Below are 21,571 nucleotides of genomic sequence, written 5' to 3'. Positions count from 1 at the left end.
CTTTGGAACTTTCCACCATGGGCTAGCATATTTGTACAGATGTGGTCTACTTGGTTGTGACCGAATCATTACCAAACAGTTGCCCTTCCATGGGGTGTGCTCTCCACGTTCTCAGATCTATCTTTAAAATTTGTAAATCCCTACGCACATACACATGATCTAATGCCCAATCATGCACCAATTTGCATTCCCTTATGAAGGGTCTCCCCAATATTATGTCATATGAGTCTGGTCGGTGCAAGAGGTCCATTACTACAAATGTATGATGGTAGCGAAACATAAAGAGTTTGAGTCTCACATTCTCTAAAAGCCCAATGGGCCTTAAAGATGTTCTGTTTGCCATTTTTACGATAAGATCTTCTCTTTTGAGATCGGGTTTTTCCTAGTTTTCCCAACACCGTTTTGTGATGATGCTAACCCCCATCCTCTCATCCAGGATAGCTAGTTCTTGGTACCCATTACGATGAATTGGGATTGTAGCATTAGTGTCGTCTCACTGTCGTAATAACGCCCCAATTGATTAACCGGTATCTTGACAACTCTGGTTATTCTTTCCCTTGTGTTTTTTAAGGTTCTTTCTGCCAGAGGTGACAGAACATCCTCTATAGTGTCTGATGGTCTCTACCCACTCCTTTATGTCTCCCTATAATGTTGGTGAACTGCGTAGTAGTTGTCCCAATGGCATTTGCATAGAAGTGGACAATACGGCCGTGAGACTGCCTATGTCTCTGGGTTCTCTGGCAATTGAGGGTTCCTTCCATGTGTGTGTGTGTCGTATCCATCCCTAGGGAATGAATGGATGGACTCATTCTGCACATCTTCCTCAAACATTCTTGACATTGTGTTTCCTTGAGATCCATCTTCCGTCTCTTCTGGAATTGGAGTAGGTATGTCCAATTCTCTTTCCCTTGTTGGTTCGTTTCTTGGATACATTGTATCCCTGACCCGGTTAGCCCTTAACTTGGCTTCGTGAAGTCGTTGGCACTCTTCTACTAGGGTTCTGGCTTCTTCGAGCTTCCTTATCTCCTCTTTGGCGTTTGGGTATTCACTGACTTCTTTAGGGATTGATGGTCTTTCCCCTTGCATCTCTAGGTCTTAAGCTATTTTTGTTTGACCGCTTGATCTCCTTCTTCTCTTGATTGGGTGGATCCGGTGTGTCAATCGTATCTTCTTCGGATCCATCTTGGATTATGACCCTAGTGTCACCCTTACCCACTTTTTTCAATCTCCTCCTCCGGCCAGTTCTGGAAGTGGTTGCATCTGCTCGGTTCTTCCCTTTGTCTCCCAATTGGGCCTGCTCGTGTCAGGACATTGAGTGGCGTGCTATTTCTAGGGTGCACACTAATGGTCCGAACGGTGGCCTGGTTAGAAGTGGAAGTCAAACCGTTTGTGCGGTATGGACAATCCACTATCAAATGATCAATCCCATATTTAGTATAAGTAAGTACTGGCATGTTATTAGGTGGAGCAGTCAATTGTTGGGGTTGGTGCGTATGAACCACATTCTTGTTTAGACATTTAGCGATTCGATGCAGTCCACCGCAACAACCAAAAATTGTAGCGGTCCTCTCATGTTTGAGTTTATGTCGTCCTTACCCTTCCACTGTACCATGGTTTGAAACAACACAAGTACTGGTGTGTTATTATGTAGGACATAGAATTCTGGTGCAATCTTCGCAGCTTCCTCATAGTACTCTCCATTGAGTTCTACTTCACGCACCGTATCGATATCATTTGTGATGGCTTTTCAATCAATACTTGGTTGATTTTAGTTTGTGGCGGTTGTGGTGGTAGAACAAGTGGTGGTAGAGGTGAAGTGTCTTACCTGAAACATCCCCCTAAGTAAATAGGAAGAGTTTGGTTGTCCTGCACTGCAGTGATTTGCACAGGTGTGGTGCTGGTAAGGCCAATGGAGCTCTAGGTGTCGGTAGATGTGCTACTGTTTGGAACCTTGGATATCTGCACATGGAGGTGTCATGATTCCCTAATTTTACATAGTGTGCACAATAGAGTAGTGGCCTTGCTCTTAACTGTGGGCATTTGGTGGTAGTGTGATTCAATCTACACATAGAGAACCACACCAATTCTCTATGGGGGCAAAGATGGATATGCCTATGCCCAGATGTTTCTCTTTCCTCCTTTACCTTCAATTTTTCTAGTATCGTATTACTAAGTTCTCGTCCACATTCATGTTTCCGACTTGCTTGCTCTGAGCTCCAATCTCTTTGTGACTCGAAACACGCAAAGTCGTTGCTGTCCCAAAGATATTCTGACATCTTCCGGTTGTGGCAATTTCAGCATATTATCTTCATATTCAATTGCCAGTTTACAACATGCATCTAGAGTAGCCGGTCGGTAATACCAGATAGTCATGCATCTTGTGGTTAATAACTCCTCTCCAGAAACAAGGGAATAACTGATCATCAGTTAGCCTTTCCCATAGTTTGTACCTTGAATTTAGTTGCTTTAGCCGAGACACATAGTCTTGCATTTCCTTTTGTTTGATGTTGTGCAGCTGTGCCACAGGACTCCATCTATCACCACTTCTGCAAAGCTAGGCACAAACACATTCTTGAGTCCTGCGAAGTTAACCTTATCCTTGGGTTTGAGGGTTCGGAACCATTGATGCACTTTTACTTCTAGGGTCAGTGAGAAAGCATGAATCATTATTACATCACTAACTAGACCGCAGGTTTCGCATGTGGACTCAAAGATCTCTACATGTTGAATAGGATCCCCATTCCCAGAGAATTTTTGAACGAGCTTTGAAATGATGTGTGGCTTCATTTGGGAGGGTTGGGATTCTAGAGCAATGCCTAGTTCCCTAACCATTCCTCGGTCCATTTTTGCAGCCATATTCAACAGATCCGTCCTTGTTGCTGCATTAAATTCTATGGTTAGATCTGCCCTTGGTCTTTGAGGAACTGCTCCCCCCTACCTAGACCTCGTCCTCTTCCTATGTTGGCTCTTCTAGGCATCTCCAGTCTATAAGATGTCCGATCACTTCATTCTAGAATGGCTCATCATTAGCCGCCTCTGTACACCTTTGCAAAATTAAGAGTTACATGTTCTATAGGAACGTGGGATGATTGATGATCTGCTTGATGTCCTTTTTGGTGTACAAGCAGTCTTCCACTTCACCCGCTTCTCTTGGTAGATTATCCCCTTCATCTAGGGTTACAAACCCTTCCTCTGCTCTGGGCTCTTTATTAATGGGTTCTAATTTTGAAATTTCTCCCTCACTTCTACCCATGACTATTTCCTTTACCTCATGATTGAAGTAAGTTTACACTTCCCATCTCCTTTTGTTCGTCTCTCTAGCCCTTCAAGTATCGAGCTCTTGTTTCCTTAAGCTCAATTCTCATAGCTGCCATTCTACCTCAATCCTTTTCAAATCTAATTCTACTTCCTCTGAGGTTGGGAAGAATACTTGATCAGTCCTGGTGGCTGCACTTTCCATGTCGGGGGTGCCAATGTTTAACAGTCTCAAATTTGAAGTTTGGATAGGTACTTGCCTTGGACTAAGGCCAGCGCTGGTTGACGGACCCATGCCCACAAATTGCACTTCTTTATCATTGCTTGTTTGGAGACCAAAAAATCCTCGGGCTATATCAATGATACCACTGGATCAGGTAGGGGAGGTGGTTTATCCTCTTCCCCAAATCCAGAGTATCGCAACCTTTCTTCCATGGATTCTTCACTACTAGTTTCCAATGGTGGTCAAATTCCTTAAGACACTCAACTGAGTGCTTACTATGAGTGGCCTGAACCCACACTCTTTTGATAGGAAGATCCTAGTTTCCAATGGTGGTCAGATTCTTCACTACTAGTTTCCAATGGTGGTCAGATTCCTTAAGACACTCAACTGAGTGCTTACTATGAGTGGCCTGAACCCACACTCTTTTGATAGGAAGATCCTAGGTGATTTGATGTACTATCAGGAGTGAGGTTGTCTCCGATGAGCTTTCCAAACCTCAAGTGCATGTGAATATGATTTGATAAGCTATTTTGTTGCCCCAATTAAATTTTGGTCAGATTCAGTTGACTCATTTCTGAGGCTGTGAGATTGCAGAGAGTAGTTCACTTCTTCATGAACGATTTTCTGCACTTTCACGTGTTTAAAATTTTTGCTTTATTTTATGGAGTCTTAGGGAACTTTTCCCAAGTCATGGAGGATCTTTCCCTAGTTAGCTGCCTTCATATTGGCATATATATAGCTAGCTTGCCTCCCTCATTCTTCATTGCTTGTTTAACATTGTTTGCTGCAGTCCCTCACATACGAGGTTTTCTCCCCTTTTGCTTGGGAGGACATGTATTCTTGGATGATGATATTGAGAGCAGGTCCATACATGTGTTTCCTCTCTGTCTCTCTCTCTCACTCTCTCTCCTATGTTTCCACTTTTCCTTCTTCCGTTGCGCATTCTATCATGGTATCAGAGTGCCAATGAAGATCAGTGTTGGATGCTCCCTCCTCAAGTGGTCAGATCTGCGTTTTTCAGCAAGTGGACAGATCTGCATTTTTTTTCTCAGGTTGCTGTTGGTCGTCTGCCTCTTCCAGGCACTTCTCCATTGTAGCCCCACGGTCATTCTCTACATGTTTTTGACCCCTGAGATACCCACCCACACCTGTCAATTGCACTGTTTTTAGGGCATCAGCACCTAGTGTGCTGTGTTTTTTCTACATGCGGTTTTCTACAGTAGTTTGCAACGTTTTCAGCATCTACCACTCTGTGTAGTGTTTAGTGGCATGTTTTGTACAAGACATCAGCATCTACCACTCCGTGTAGTGTTTAGTGGCATGTTTTGTACAAGACATCAGCAACATACATGCAGTGTTTTTTTCTACAAGTTGTTTCTTCTAATGCTGTTTGATGATCTGAGGACTTGATGGTACCATATCTCTTCTGTTTTTCCATACTCTACCCTATCTACTACCTCAAATACCTCTGCGTTTTTAGATTTGCAGCCATGGTTGCTGCATTTTTTTGAATTGATTCTGTTGGTAGCTCTACCTTCACTTGGGCTTCTTCTATTGAACCCAAAGGTACCTTCTTCTTCAGCATTTTTTTTCCACATATGAGGTGTGGACACTGGTTGGCCTAAATTTTCAGGTTTGCAGCCCTCTGCTGGTGTTGCGTTTTCTTCTCCAGGCTTGAGGGGCTGGTCACCCCCCTCACTTATTTTACCCATATTTTATCCCCATTTTATAGAGTCTTAGGGATCTTTTCCCTAGTTAGCTGCCTTCATGTTGGCATATATATAGTTGTCTTGCCTCCCTGATTCCTCATTTCTTGTTTAGCATTGTTTGTTTTGCAGTCCCTCTCACATACAAGGTTTTCTCCCCTCTTGCTCGGGACATGTATTCTTGGATGATGATATTGAGAGCAGGTCCATACCTATGTTTCCTCTCCGTCTCTCTCTCTCTCACTCTCTCTCCTGTGTTTCCACTTTCCCTTCTTCTGTTGCACATTCTATCACATGCATCATATGTGATGGTCCTCATATGAAAGGTCAACGAAGTAAACCTTGTTGGTCTAAGAAGCCATTATATATTGCCAAAAAAATGTCCCCAAATCAAGAAAGTGACTTGATTGTCTTGCTCAAAAATATGCCCCCATATCAAAAAGTGGCTTGATTGCCTTGCTCAAAGATTTTGCTTAAAAATGTGACTCTAGATCAAGAAAGTGACTTGAGCAAAGAGTTTGAAGAGATCTTTGCATGGAAGTACATAAATATGACATGAATTCCACCTAAAGTCATAAAACATGTGACCCCTATCATGAACAATGCTACTTGATGAGACAAAGAAAAGGTCATGAAGATGAGCTCCAAAATCTTATAAATGTGGGATTTATCTATGTGATTGAACATATACAGAATTTGTTTCACTAATTGTAATCATTCCTAAAAATAATAAAAAACTTTGTGTGTGTGTGTGTGTGTGTGTGTGTGTGTGTGTGTGAACCTCAAAAGGTTTAATGTGGCTATTGATTGTCCATTACCATGTATAGAACACATGAAAAGAGAAAGGAAGCTTATAGCTTTTGTTGAATGGATTCTTTAGATATAACCAAGTAACAATTGATCATGTAGACCGACACATAAAAGAAGCTTATAGCTTCTTGAATGGATTCTCTAGATATAACCAAGTAATAATTGATCATGTAGACCAACACAAGACAACATTTGCTATGGAATATGGAATGGGAGTGTGCACATATAGAAATATTATGTGGAAATTTCTTAAAGTATTTATGGATGATCTTTACATCATTTCAAAATGAAAAGAGGACTTACCATGTCTTAGGAAAGTCTTTTAAATGATTCAAACTCTATAACAACAGTTGAACTACTCAAATACTAATTCTTGGTAAAATATGGTGAGATCTTGGGACACATTATCTCCAAGATTGACATTTCATATGATGATAGAAAAAGCTAGTTAATCTTGAAATTGCCACCACCAATCAATTACAAAGGTGTGCATAGATTTATTGGAATTACATGGTATTATAGGAGATTCATTTTTTCATATGCCATGACAAACCTTGGTAGAAGTTACTTATTATCTTTGAATGGAAAAAGAGTTCCAATGGGCATACAACAAACTAAAGAAGGCATTGCCAAGTGCACCTATTTTGAAGATCACCTCTATGGGATGTTCTATTTCATGTCCATATATAGATGCATGAGCTTTTATGTGTGATTTGATGCACGCTACTACAACTAAGGGATGCGCACAGGGATTTTACTATGAACTTCTTGGTGAGTTTTCTAGACACATTAAATAAATGACACTAAGCTTTGTTAGTCATTAACTGACACTAAGTGCAGTTGCTTTGAACTTGTTGGTGAGTTTTCTAGACACTAAGCTTTGCTAGTCATTAACTAAATGACACTAAGTGCAATTGCTTTGAACTTCTTGGTGAGTTTTCTAGACACTTAGCTTTGCTGGTCATTAACTAAATGACACTAAGTGCAATTACACAACAATCAAAAGAGAATGTATGGCCATGGTATATGCTAAGAAATAATTTCATTACCTTTTGTCTAACAAATGTCTATTCTTTGTGAAGGGACACTTTTCGTCGAAGAGAGAGAAAAGGGACGCTTTATGTGGAGGAGAGAGAAAGGGGAACATTTATTATCAAAGAGAGAGAAAGCGTGTGGAAAAAAAAGAGAAGAGAGAGAGTGATAGAGATGGAGTGAGAGGTGGCGAAAATTGGTGGCAGAGGTTGTTAGAGAGCAGCGATGCTCGGTGTAATTGGGGGTGAATTGGATGCACGCTAGGGAGTCCACCTACGAGTCTGGGGTGGAGGGTGGTGTGCGGGCAAAAAGAGGAAGAAGAGAATTGCCCAGGAGAGAGAAGAGAGAGAGCATATGTGTCAAGGAGAGAAAGGGGACACGGGTTTGCAGAGAGGTGAACACGTGTCGAATAGAGAGAATGGGTTCACTTTTTTGAAGAGAGAGAAAGAGGTGCCTTGTCAAAGAGAGAGGGTACATAGGTTGGTGAAGAGAGAGGGGGAGTAATAGAGATAGGGACACGTTGTTCAAAGAGAGAGAAAGTCACTTTTTGTACAATGGTTTGCGGAAGAACGAGAAGGGGTACTTGAGGTCAAAAAGGGTGGTCACTCCTTCTTGGACACCCTATGGAGTGTTGACAACTTTGACAACAGCTTGACAGATGGCACACCAAATTGTTCTCGTGGCTTCCTCTTGAGCCTTAAGCTCTTCTATCTCCTTCTGAACGTTGGCAAGGTTGGCACCTGGCCTGAGGCTCTCTAGGACCTTTTGTTGAGTGGCGTGTGACACAGAGCTCGATTCACCCATTGAAGCACTATGAAGTCACCTGGATGGGCGAGCGGGCCACCGCTCAGAGACGGTTTCTCTAGGAAGTAGCTTCAAGTAGTTACTGCAACACCCGCTCCTCATAATCGCTTGGATGATGAATGTTTTGAAGGTGTCGTGCAAGACTGCCCAGTTACCAAAGTAGTTCACTAAAAACTGATTGAACCATTTGTTAGTCGACCCCCCTCCAAGGTAGAAGAAAAGAGTACCACGTAGGCATCCTCCCTGCCCAACTCTCTGCTCTGCACATGGCCAAGAAGCATTGCACATGGTCATTGGGCATCTTCTGAGGCAGCTTGACGTTTATTAAGTCCCATCATGATGGCTAGGGGTTCAATTCCAGTCACATTTGCATTGGCCATGTGTGAGGGTAAGGGTAAGGGTGGAGGTGGGCTATGAGGAGGCACAAAGTTGAAAGTGGGTTTTCTATAACTGTAACAACGAATGTATAAGGAGATCTTTAGTGGACTTGATGACCCAACTTGGGAGCATGTATTATTGGGCATGCACACAAGTTTCTACAACTCACGAGAACTCAAGAAACCCATGTATTGGGCATGCGCACAAGTTTCTAGAACTCAAGAAACTCATGTTTGTTGAGCGTTCCCTAGTAAGATCGCCAAATTTTTAGCATACCAATAGCAGACCTTGCTGCCCTGCACAGTAGGGTTTGTGACACACTGACTATATCAGGTGTTCACTTTGTGACACCTAACTGTGTTAGGTGTTCACTTTGTGGCAGTATGCCTCTAGGAGTTGACTAGGGACACTTCAGTAGAGCACACTTTAAGGAAAGAGACACACAGAGACAATGAAGAATAAGAACAATTGCATTCATTCACTACACTGATTGATTGATCCTTTGGCGATCCCAATGTTGCTCATTTATACAAGTGTCCAACCATCGTGCAAGTAGATGCACCGTTTGGGTAGGTGCATTGTTTGTGCTATGAAGCGCCCACCACTGAACGTGGAGGAGCGTGATTCTTGTTCAACCTACTAGTATGCAACCTACCACTCATTCTTTGCCAATATTAGGGACACACTGATGCAACCTACCACTGATTGTTTGCCAATATTAGGGATGTGCCACACCGGTGCAACCCGCACAGTGATTGCCAATATTAGGGACACGCCGGTGCAACCTACCAATGATTGCCAATATTAGGGATGCACACCGGTGCAACCTGCTCACTGATTATTTGCCAATATTCGGAACACACCGCTGCAACCCACCACTCATGGCCAATATTAGGGACGTGCCACACCGATGCGACTTGCCCACTAATTGCCAATATTAACCCGTCTGTTGATGATGTGCAAGTGGTGGCCTTCCAAGGTAAGAGATGGACCTGGTAAATGCCATGAGTGCGCGTAGCCAACAAAGAGGTTGGTAGTAGCCATCAATGAATCACTAGCTTGGAGTGTCACTTGTCACTTGTCATGATAGATGGATGGTTGGCACTTGTCAACTAGACACAGCCGACACTTGTCAACTCCCAGGCAATAGGCTACAACACCTTTATACTCTTGGCATAGATAGACTCTCGAGACTGGCGGTAGACTCCTCCATGCAACTAGCACAAGAGGGACATAGCATATCATGTCACTCCCAAGTGCCTAGTTGGTCTGATACACGTGAGCTATAGATGGACCGTGTGCCACCCTTTTGAGTACTTAAGACTCTCCTTTTCTCGATCTCTTGAGGTAGGAGATCAATGTGTGGATCTTACTCGACTTCACACCAGTTGCACATGGCTAACACCCCTAGAGTTTCCTATGAAGCAAGCTTTCTATCGTGAGCACTTCATGCGAATAATAAAGCATGGCTTCATTGAGAAGCCTAGATAGCTTTATAGGCACATGTCACATGCCATAAGGATTGCTATTGGCTAGATCAAGGTATCCTCACATCGAAACAAGATATAGCGAGACGAGATAAGGGTATTCCACGAGTGGCTAGGATATGCAAACTATGCTCCACATGAGAGGTCGAGTCAAAGGAGCACTACTTGTTTAGGTGCCCAATGTGCCCATGAGATACAAGGGAGTTCTCATTCCCTATTCAGAGGTGGACTTGACCCTCTTGCTCGAGTGATACAATGATAAAAGATTCTTAGAGATGTAATTACTAGAGATGTGTCAACACTAAGAGGCCTTGACATGGGTACACACAGAAAGGACTCGACATCAAGACCCCCACTCAAGCCACTACCACAGATATCTATTGTCCCCAATTGAGAAAGTTACCATAACCCCACCCAATGCCACACAGAGCAAATGGGACACACATAGAAAACCAATCCCTATGATAAACCTTGAGAGCTTCTCACTAGTGTTACCAAAGATCAAGTTGCCTTTCTCCAAAGAGCCATGTGTATCGCCTAGCTTGTTAAGAAATTTTTCAATAACATAGGGAGGCACCACCACAAGAGGTGGATATAATGACCCTATACTCGACTGAGGGCATACCCTTAGACTCTAAATTCAATAATTTTTTTGATAACATAGGAAGGCACCATCACACAAGGTGGATATCATGGCCCTATACTCGTTTGAGGACGTATTAGTTTTGTGTTCCTACTTACTACATTGTATACAGAAGAATGTACCCAGTAGCACGTATTTTTCTTTTCATGTTGTTTTGACATCCAACTTATGTTGTTTTCATGTGGGTTTTTCTTCTCCAAATTGTTATTCATTTTTTATTGTGCTAGCCATTGGGGCCATTGCAAGAGGGCTTTAAGTATTTAAGGGTCCTATTTTGGCTCCGTAGGGAATAAGCATATGTGTTGCAAACATGACTCTTAGTAAGGGTTTTTCCAAGCGGTATAAGTTTCATTTGACAAGACAAAGGATACAAATTACATCTCTCTTACTTCCTCTTTAAAGAAGCACATGCTTGCTTACTGTGTGAGAGCCCTTGTTGCAGCTATGGATACAAGCTAATTCATACAATGAAGTGTAATAAACCACCTTTACAAAGAATCAAGTGCTATGTTTTTCAATAATTGAACTGAATAAGGATCTTTTTATTTTATTTTTGTAAAAGGGAGTCACTCCCACACGTGTGCAGGTGTACAACCGCATGCATCAAACCTAAGAGCAATAACACAAAAGACAACAGTCAATGTATTACCAAACAAGGGAGACACGTGTCAACAGTGAAACCATTACCACCACAAAGCTGCAGGATTGGAAGAGTGCTACCATTCTAGATTTAAAGATCTACTAATAATCAACCACTCTCTCACTCTACTAGGAAACAAACAAAGTTGGATGAGATCTACTTCATAAAGATTAAATCCTCACTCATTGTTTTGGTGTAAAAACGGCCCATTTTTTAGAGATTAGCACATGCCATTTAGTTGAGCAAGCATACCCACCACAAGAGAAAATGTCCTCTCATGCAGTGGATGCTAATGTGTAAACTCATTTCGATCTCAAAAGGTCATGGTAGATGGCAAGCTGTTTTCAAGACCAGGTCTTTCTCAACAACCCTTTGAAAGATTCAGTTGCAGCAACCAACTCAGCTGTTATGCCTGGTTCATTGGCTGAATGCCCCGCATTTAACACAACCTGCACATCCCCACAGGAGTTGCAATATCAAAAGGGTGTGCAAAGAGCAAAAAAACTAAAAACAACTTGCATGTAGCATAAGGTTCTACTTCACTGCCAACTGATTCGGAGGCCTCCAAGGCAGATGCAAGCAATTCTTCCAGATTGACACAACTCACTATTGGAATTCCAGTTTGCGGTGGCATTTGAATACCCATGAATCAAAGAAACTGAAGCAAGGAGACACATGCTTGATCCATGAGTCCAGTAGTACGCTCTTCCTTTACTTGGTGGCCCATAACAGCCTAGAAGTTCGCACCTGGTTGGCAGTGGAAAGGCACTCCCTGCTGGACAGACAGTGTTGTATTCCATAGTTTCTTGGAACTACACTTAAGCTCAGCAGGTAGATTGGTTGCCTGGGACACACCAGGTACTTGCCATATGACTTGGCAGACGGTCACCTGGAGCATGTAGATCAGCCCTACAGTAAGTACACTTCAAGAACAAAGGCACGGCCCTTCCTCTGCTAATAGACTGTGATCTCCACAGATATATGCCCTCAATACCCAGAGCAGCATTCTAGGGCAGGATCAGCAGCCTCACATATGTGGAAGGCCCACCATAAGGAGGTGATTAAGGGCCACAGGACTCCAGAAGCTGCATGATGGAATCCGGACCTTATTCACACCCATCAAGTCAGGGATGGCATCCAAGGCAACCAGGGAGGGACATGAAGAGGCTTTCCCCCCAAAGAGGCACATTGAAATTGTCTTCAAGAGAGGCGAGGTGTATACTTTGGCACTACAGGCCACCTATTTGGCTATTTCCCCATCCTTGTGCAAATGTGGCAAATTCACAAACCCAATAACACTGCTGCTGACCCTCAGCACAGTCTCTTGGTGCACATCAACCACTTCCTTTGTGATCTAGCTCTCGTCATGGTTTGTGATCAAACCATTGAATACACAATATTCCCTTTGAAATTCAAGGGCAATCCACATGCACGTTTATAGTCGTTTATAGTCGCTAAAGAGTAAAGCCAACTACTTCCCAACTCGTCTTCTTATGATTGAAATACAGATCTCAAAGTAGATCCTATGGCAACTGTGTCAACTTAACAAGCAAAGAACACTAAAGTATCTTTTTCTTTTGCTTTTTGGGTATTTGAAGTAGCACTAAAAAAATCTACCTTGAGCTCAGCTTGAGGCCATGCTTTATGTAAGTCCCATGCAGACATCATGGGGCAAACCACATCATACCTTCCCTATAAACACATGATCAAGATGTGTAAGAGCAGATTCCAATAGAATGTCGTCTGTGCAACAATAATAAACTTATAAGCTAATGATGTTTTTAAAAAAAGAACTTAACTCGGCATAATGTGAATGGTCTCAAAACCTGAATGATAACAGCTGGAATGTGTCTAATCTTGTCTATATTGTCGAGAAGAAAGGAGTCAGTGGGAAAGAATCCCTTGTTGATAAAGTAATGATTCTCAATGCGTGCAAATGACTAAAAAAAGAGGTTTTCAAAAGAAATCCCATTAGTAACCCCTCTCTCTCTCTCTCTCTCTCTCTCTCTCTCAATTTCATATGATCAACTTTTGAACAAGCTCTGAACCTCTTTTCTAAGTCCCAGCATAGCATCATAGATCAATTCATGAATCAAAAATTAGAATAGGCCAAGGCTTGGCCACACCAGACTTCGCAGTAGGGTGCAAACCTAGAATACACCGCCTAGAATTCCATTAATCTTGCAAGAATGAGTTACAAAAGGAAACTTCCTTTCTTGGAAGTACCACTTTCTTCAGAATTACTTGAAAGTTCTACCTCTTTTAGGTTACAAGAAGTAATTTCCCTTTTTCTCTTTGAAAAAAATTCAGATAAAAACTCCTAGACTTTCTTAGGGCATTTCAATCTAACATAGCCCTTAATCTTTTATGTTACTTAATTATCCCCTATTCTCAATTAAGAAGGAAGATCTGATTCTTTAGTATCACTTAACACAAATTTGTTCTATGTTTTAAATTTGTGCAACCATGTAGCCTATTTCTTGCACAATTCATCCCTCACGTTCACAATTGTGTTCACCAAATGAAAACAGGCCACCAGAATATTGTTTTGCATTTCCATTAAATATATTCTCTTGAGTTTTTCAAGAATAAGAGTATTTTTCTAAGGTTTTATTTTAGTATGTAATGATATGATTAATGCTTGAAAGAGTCAAAGAAATGATGACCCTCCTTGCCCTTTCTATTTGCATGCATTATGTAATGATTGATGCTTGAAAAAGTCAAAGAAATGATGACCCTACTTGCCCTTTCTATTTGCATGCATTCACCCATGTCCTTTCTATTTAAGGTCTCACAATTCGGCCTCAAGGTCTCATTCTCTACGCGTACAGGGAGTAGGAGGAAGGGGAGGGGGGTGGGGGGGTTGCAATATATACAACTAAGAATAATTTGAGTGAAATTAGGGAGCTCCTCAAAATTGTCTTCGATTATTCTTGAATCTTTCATTTATCTTCTACAAAATATCAACTAAACAAAATTTGGCACAAGCAGGCATAACTAGGCAAAGATTACACACAATTCGACAAGATTGACCAAAATTGGATCATAGTAACAGGAAACAGTCGTTTGGTAGCCAAAATTACAGAAACCTTGTTTCTTTGGAGATGTCATTTCTGTTTCCCGTCTCCTCATCTCACCTGAGGATTTTCCCCCCACTTTCCCCCTGCTAAGTTTCCACTCTTCCTTGTTCTCCCTTTAAAATTATGCTATCCCAAGTTTCTCCTCTATTTCTCTTCACATTTCTGTTTACATCTGCTATAAAATTTTAAAGATGTGCGGATTTGGTTTCCTAGTTTCAGTCGATTTTTGTTGCAGCGGAATCATCATCCGTTTTCGTAACATGCAACAATAAATTGGATAAAAAAGGCAACAATTAGGCAAAAACGACCAAAATTGAACGAGTGCAATTAGGCACAAATCGGTAAGATTGGGCTCAATTGAGAAAAATTGAGCTATATTGGGTAAAGATGGGTGCAATTTGGATAAAAATCCGCCACAATTGAGCGATTGGATACGAAGACCTCAATTGAGCACTTGGGTACATAGAAATTTTTGCAGTACCTCCCCCTTTGCTACTTGTGTGATCCATGTTGCCCTTTCCATCTTCATTGCTTCTAATTCCTGCCGCAATGTGAGAAAAATCAGCAAAACTGGGGAAAAATTGGAGCAATTGAGCTTACAATCGGGCTAATTGGATGAAGGTCGTATTAATTGGGCAAGTGGGGACACCCATGTCCGGCTCATGTGCAGAATTAGCAAGCCCAGCCAAATGAGGGATCCGAATGTAGGCTATACTAGGAGGGAGGGAGGGAGGGAGGTACTAGGAGGGAGAAAGGCAGCAAATCTAGTATCAAATAGCCAACATTTGGTGCGGGGTTCTTGGAAATGGGCCCAGAAACACTGCCTCTCTAGGTGGGCTAGGGATGCTCTCTAGGTGGGCTAGGGATGCATATCCCATCCACACCTAGTCTCATGGAAACAATCCAACCTATAAAAGTGACTCCGAGGTTCCCATAAGATGAAAAAATCTCCACCTGGGCTCCCCTGCATGTGAAGGATAGGGTAGATGTAACCCGATACGACGTGTTAAAGACCCTGACCTTGGGTTTTGCCGATATTGAGGTGAGGCCTCTCATCACAAAACCTCTACCGTGCAACCAAATGTCTTTGCAATCCCTTTGCAGAGGCTGAGACCACAACAATCTTATTTTCATATAATAGAATGGCACCACTACCACAGCTAGTCGTAGGCCTACATCACCAAATCTGTTCACCGAGTGAGATCTCATCGATATACAAACCAAAGAGTGTGGGATTCTGTCCTCGTCCCCCACCTCGCCACTAGTGCATTGCATGTATGTGACGTGCATCTGTAAGTACCCTGGAACCTCAATGTTAAAAAATGCTTTCTATAAAACTGTGGTTTTGTGGTGAGCATTAGTGGGGACCCAGCTCATGTGGAGCCCGAAAAAGTCCAGCCGAGTGAGATGGCTGATGCTCTGCAAGTAGATCTTTATGATCTTTCACCCTCCCATTGTGCAACTTTAATAAAGCCCTAGTGACTTGACAGTGTTGAAGTGGATAGATGATGTGGGATGTGGGACATATGAGGTGGGGAGTGTGATCTAAGACATCATAAACTATCGTGCATAGGCTTCCCAATTGGTGTGTAGCCATATATATGGTAGTGATGTGTGTGAACACATTTAGGACCAACCAGGGAACTTCTTCGCTCTTTAGGAGGTTATTTCCGTGTGCATGTGAACACCCTCTTGTCCACTTATTGGGTGTTCTTATCTTTTGTAATTGGCACTCATTTCATTATCACATAATGTACATCGAGTTGGGCCTCTCTCTCTCTCTCTCTCTCTCTCTCTCTCTCTCTCATAAGCACCAATGCCACCCCATGCACACAGGAATATAGCATGTCTTCGGACAAGATCACACAAGCTTGAGATTGAAAGAGGAGCATGGCAGAAGGTGCCAAGGCAAGAAAGAATCTGAAACCGGCCTCTGGTAGAACAAAAAGTGCGTTAGACTAGCAGTCACCCTTCCACTTGTAGTCCAAATAAGTAACAAAATTAACTGGAGCTAGAGTGCCCCAAAACTGAAATGAAATCGACACCTGTTGGCCCCAAAGCTTGGCCCCCATTTCGGTATTTCTTTATTCAAATTCAAAGAGATGTAAAACTGAGTACAACAAAGCCAGCCGGGAGAATACACCTGTATGTCCAATCTGGCAGCCCACAAGACCTCTTAGCACAGAGGATTCACACACAGATCTATGTCCCACAAAAGCAACACTCTGTGCTTCCCGCTGATCAACCAAGACAATTCAGCCGGGCAGCCTTGAGCACACATCTGGCATATCCCATGAACATGGTTTCACAACTCAGTACAAACATACATCCACTGTCCAGTCTCTGTTTCCATCCTTTCAAACTGGAATTAGTAGTATACCACCTATCATGATTGTACATTTATAGCATGCTAGACAATGACTTCATAGTGAGCTGCATATGACTAGGATTAGCTTTTCATTTCAGTTTTTCTTTCCATGATACTCGGGACATGGACTTGTTGTATACAGATTTGTCTCATAGGCCAATCTGGCCTTCCGTAGACGTTAATATATCTTTTCTTTCTTTCTTTCTTTTCTCACGACCGAGATCACTGAGTTTCTCTCTGCGTGTCTATGTAGTTGCTGCTCCAACACAGTGATGGGTGTTGGGGTTTCCTCTTCCTCCAGAATGGACCATGTGTCCGCTCTATCCTTGCTCAAAAAGAGCTGGTACAACTTTTGTTCGTGTTTGGCTAGGAAAGCATGCTTCTTCTTGCAGACCACTTCAGACGACATATAGAGGTTTGACCCCAAGCTGCTGACATTGCTGTGGCTCTCTACAGGAGATTCTAAAGGAGGATGGTATCTTTGTGTGACCACATGTTGGCATCCTGTAGCACCGATGGCTATCCTACCTCATGTATAATTAGGTACACACAGAATATGTACACACTCATCAAAAAACACTAACGGTCAAGATATGCATGTACAGATACTATTACCCAGAATATGTATGTACGCACTCATCGAAAACACTAACTGTCAACCTAAAAGCACACCAAGTACATGCACCGTGTTGCCTTACAAAGGGTGCAGTTTGAATAATGCACCCCATTCTGCCTTCACAAAACAGAATTTTGATCAACCATATATTATATTCAACATGCAAATTGAACAAGTTCCTTGAGAAAAAAGACGTACCAATGAAAAGTTGTCGTCTTCCCCCCTCTTCAAAGACTCTTCATCTGGAAGGAGGTACGATGTGATCATCTCCCAATTTGTCCAAGCTTTTGATGCCGCTAACTGTGAGAATTTTAATTTGACCACCACATACCAAAAATAATAGTTAAGAGATCCAAGAACTGGATGTTTGTTTGGAACTCTGTAAGTACTAAGAGGGGGACGTAAAAAAAGTAAAGATAGGCAAAGAAAACTTCATAGAAGAGCTTACGGATCATAGCAAACTAATCAAGTTACCTTCACAACTGGATCAACGCTATTTAACCTCTTATTGTAAGCAGTAACAAAGTCTCCACGCTCATCCTCTGGTATGAAATCTCGATAATCCTCCCAAGCTGAAAATCCAATGCAACCACAATAGTTTATAATACACACATTATTACTTTGCAACATCGTTGACCACTTTAATACTAATGAATGGAGCACATAGCTACTTGCTACCACCTTTTGTGCTTGAATCGCATCACATTTCACCAACCTCGACCCCCCTGACTTTTTATTTTAGGAGATACGGCCAAAGCATGGCTCGTCTGACAAGTCTATCATGATATGCAGCAGAGATGGTAGGGTTGAGATGTTGTACACAACACACCCTCCCTTGGTTGCCTCTTGACGAATAGAGCAAAAGGTTTTGTTTTAATTTCTTATTTGTTTTTGTTTATTACTACAGCACATCTACTGACAGCACTTTGCCAAGGACTGAATCTGAAGTGTGGAAGCCTTGCAAGGTTGCTCCGCTACTACATGCTAACATGTCCAAGCATGCATGTTTTTGTGTAAAGATGCAAGTTGGTGTGTAAACATGCTTTTTCACAAGGATTGCTAGAAGAGGTCATTACTAATACTCCATTCAAAGTATAGATGCATCTGTTTCTAACCAAAAATCACAATATACCAGGGGTTTAGAGTTCAGAAGTGTCACATGCAGCATGTGTGCCCACAGGACCGTGGGCTATGGATAGAAAGGCTGAAGAAAGAGAATGCATGGTGTACTCACCATAGGAGCAAGGGGGGCAGCAGGAAAAATGGAGCAAAAGAATTCAGCAGCAATTTACACAATGTATTAAGTGCAAATGGGCAAGAAAGGTGCTATGGCATATTGAAACATACACAAAGGGATTAGGGTCTCTGACCTGACCCTAGAGTGCTTGATGAGGGTCTCTAAACTGGTGGTATGGCGGTGAAGAGTTGAGGAACGGTGTTGTCTAACCTCAGGTTTGGGGTGCTCTTGTACGAAGCTATGGCTGGTGGTGAGCTAGCCAGCTGTTGCATGATGGGACATATCCACATAAAGCTCATATTCTTTCCTGAATGTAAAACAAAGTAGAAAATTAACTCCATGAAAGTCTACCCACATAGCCTCAAAACATTGATTCCATCATAGCATAGACTGCTATGACAACTCACCATATCAGCACTCGAGTAGCTCAGTTAGTTCATGGACCATCATGAACCAAGGGATTAGGGTCTCTGACCTGAACCTAGAGTGCTTGAAACATACACAAAGGGGTCTCTGGCCTGAACCTAGAGTGCTTGATGAGGATCTCTCAACTAGCTTTATCCTGCAACAACTCAATTATAAGTTAGATCATGAGGACCCACCATCCTGTGTAATGCTTAAGCCAAAATAAGGTGTGATTCCTTTGTATCCACCTACAGGGAAGTAATCATTTACAAGACTAATTTCACTTTTATAGACTGAACTTTAAGGTCACTTCACACTAGCTCATTAGTTAGTGAGTTACTAATGCTCTATTAGTACTAAATGTCCCACATTAGAATCACTGATCAGCAATTAATCTAACCTCATCATAATTGCCAGTATAAATTTGTCACAACACATGATTGGGCCAAACAGATAGGGTTTGAAACGTGTGCCTAAGGGGTTCTTTTTACAAGTACAAAATGGGAAAAAAGGCTTAGGATAAGTTGGACCTATCAAGTGATTCTGGTTTACAAAAAGAATCTCTTTCCTTACTATACAGCAGAGAGCAGAGCTTTGTAACAAGCAGAAGAAACTTTTGCAATAATTTAACCCCATAACTGACACAAAGTAGCCCTCTTATAGTGGCCTGATGCCGTCTCTGATGGTAACATAATGCCCACAACTTTTACTTAGGGTTGTCATTCCTAAGAAAGAATATGGCTGCACTTAAGAGAAGACAATATCCAACATAATTGTTCTTGTTATTACCATCAGGAAATATTGCAGCAGCACCACCTTCATAGAACCAATCGATTTCTTTTTTCCTGATAAGGAAAATTCCACGCAAGATAACGCCTGTCACCTGCCCAAAGAATAACCGAAGTAGTAAATTCCTTGAATATTAAACATATGAAGTTAGAAGAACCAAAATGGCTCAGTTTCTTGCAACATAATTGCAAAAGGAAGAAGAGCACTTACGTGTTCTGGATATGTTTGAGTGTATGCCAAAGACAAGGTACTACCCCATGATCCTCCAAACACCTGCAATCAGCAGGTTGGCACGCACATCAGAATTGAATAGATGTTATCAACTACACAGAGGTACACAAATAACACCTGCCACTCCTCAATGCCTAAGTGCTTCCGAAGCTTCTCGATATCCTCCACTAAATCCCAAGTTGTATTCTCCTCTAGACATGCATGGGGTGTGCTCTTTCCCGCCCCACGCTGCAGGCCATGGGATCCAAAAGTTAGTTTCGATCCACATATTGCCTAGCAGAATACACAACGCAAAATGAGAAGAAGGTAAACCTGATCAAGAAGCACGATGCGATAAAAATTTGGGTCGAAAAATCTCCTGTTACTGCTGCTCGTCCCAGCTCCAGGCCCTCCGTGAAGGAATACAATAGGCTGTCTTGAAAGAAAAAGGCGGAAAGATCACTAAACAATGTTTTAAACAAAGCCTTTCTGTTGATGAAGCTGCAAAAGCAATTTACTTACATAACCATTAGGATTTCCACTTTGCTCCCAGTATAACGTATGAATCTCTGATACTTTCAAATTACCAGTACTGTATGGCTCAATTGGTGGATAAAGTTCCCTCCTCAATGGACTTTCTTCAGCTTTGATGCAATCGGCAGGAATAGATTCCTCTTGTTCAATCTTTGTATCCATCCTTGAGCAGATCAACCCTAACTTTCTACCTATATCATCCTCATTCACATCATGAACACCATTTTAAAAATTAAAGCTGTCCACCTCAGAGTACAAACCCTAAAACATAACCCACCATCTTGAGTTTTCATCACTTATACAAATGTGAAAGGCAATCAGCTATTAACAGAGGAGTAAAACTAAACAAATTTAGCCAATTTCCAATTCAGTTGTATTATCTGTGACTCATCACTTCAAAACTCACTCAATCCCTCCCTCCCCCTTCCCCCCCACCCCTCCCCACCCCCTCTTTCTCCCATCCATCACAAACTTCTTTGTACCCCACCAGATGGCAACAGATTCTAAGCATAGTCAAGACCCGAGGGGGTTAAGAAAGCACGACAAGACACCCGTGATCGCTACCAGCATTAGCAAAGCCGGATAAGGAGCGCTATCTTTGCCCACCCTACTATGAGATCCAAGGGAGATTTCATTGTCTTTTCCAGGAAGGATTCAGCCCTCTCATGGGTTATGCAATCTGGGGATCAAAGATGTTTAGGCATGTATTTACTATAGCTTCGCCATCACAGAGAGTTCATATTTAGGCAATGTAAGGCATCAGAGAATCTGTGTGAATCGCGTCAATCTGTGTTTGTTGGAAGCGTCAAAAGGGTATTGCCAAGCTGGTACATGCTTGGATAAACCTTCATAGTGCTCTGTATTCCAGTAATCCCCAAACCCTTAGTGATATACCCTCATGCGAATGCCCGATGACCGAATTCACCCTTTCTGACACGGTCTGACCTGAGGAAAAAAAACTCTTGGCGAGTACATTCACTGTCTTCATAAATCCTTATAAAACTCTCTCCGAAGAAGTCCCTTAAACACAATTTCTGTCTTCCAAGTTTTAATGATAATTGGTCGCTGATTTATGAATTTTTAAGAAACAAGAAAACGGCCATGTACTTATGCACTAATGGCCGGGCTTGGCCAGCGTTATATGAACCCAGGAAGCCGCCCACGCTGCAGGCCAAAGGTCTACCTGCCCAAGAGCAGTGAGATAGGATCTCCATGAAACTGCCCACGGGCCCAAGGGCCGCCCACAGTCACACCACAAAAGCGCAGACCGCACCCGCAGCGAATTGAATCCATGCCAATGGGTTCAAGGCTTTAAGCCTTCTCCAATAGCCAAGCACGCCTTGTCGCGTGCTTT

The 21,571-nt window shown here is 42.3% G+C and overlaps 1 protein-coding gene across 2 annotated transcripts in view; it reads right to left on the bottom strand.

Annotated features, from left to right (window-relative positions):
* Window positions 1-10,959: 10,959 nt before the first annotated feature.
* PIP (proline iminopeptidase) overlaps window positions 10,960-21,571 on the bottom strand; it is a 53,358-nt gene continuing 42,746 nt past the window's right edge. The window contains exons 2-11 of one of the 2 annotated variants that reach the window (XM_086774228.1): window positions 20,206-20,408; window positions 20,017-20,115; window positions 19,822-19,932; window positions 19,684-19,746; window positions 19,474-19,567; window positions 17,517-17,614; window positions 17,241-17,342; window positions 12,805-12,918; window positions 12,596-12,670; window positions 10,960-11,427 (exon numbers count right to left, since the gene is read on the bottom strand). In XM_086774228.1, the coding sequence (XP_086630354.1) occupies window positions 11,323-11,427; window positions 12,596-12,670; window positions 12,805-12,918; window positions 17,241-17,342; window positions 17,517-17,614; window positions 19,474-19,567; window positions 19,684-19,746; window positions 19,822-19,932; window positions 20,017-20,115; window positions 20,206-20,408 (1,064 nt within the window). In that variant the 3' untranslated portion in view covers window positions 10,960-11,322. Of the gene's footprint in view, window positions 11,428-12,595; window positions 12,671-12,777; window positions 12,919-17,240; window positions 17,343-17,516; window positions 17,615-19,473; window positions 19,568-19,683; window positions 19,747-19,821; window positions 19,933-20,016; window positions 20,116-20,205; window positions 20,409-21,571 lie in introns of both variants that reach the window. The other variant, XM_086774227.1, reaches the window with a different exon arrangement.

This window comes from Cibotium barometz, chromosome 34, assembly GCF_041138505.1.
Source record: "Cibotium barometz isolate CiBa-2024 chromosome 34, ASM4113850v1, whole genome shotgun sequence".
NCBI lineage: Eukaryota > Viridiplantae > Streptophyta > Polypodiopsida > Cyatheales > Cibotiaceae > Cibotium > Cibotium barometz.
This window is presented reverse-complemented; position numbering and strand designations above follow the sequence as displayed.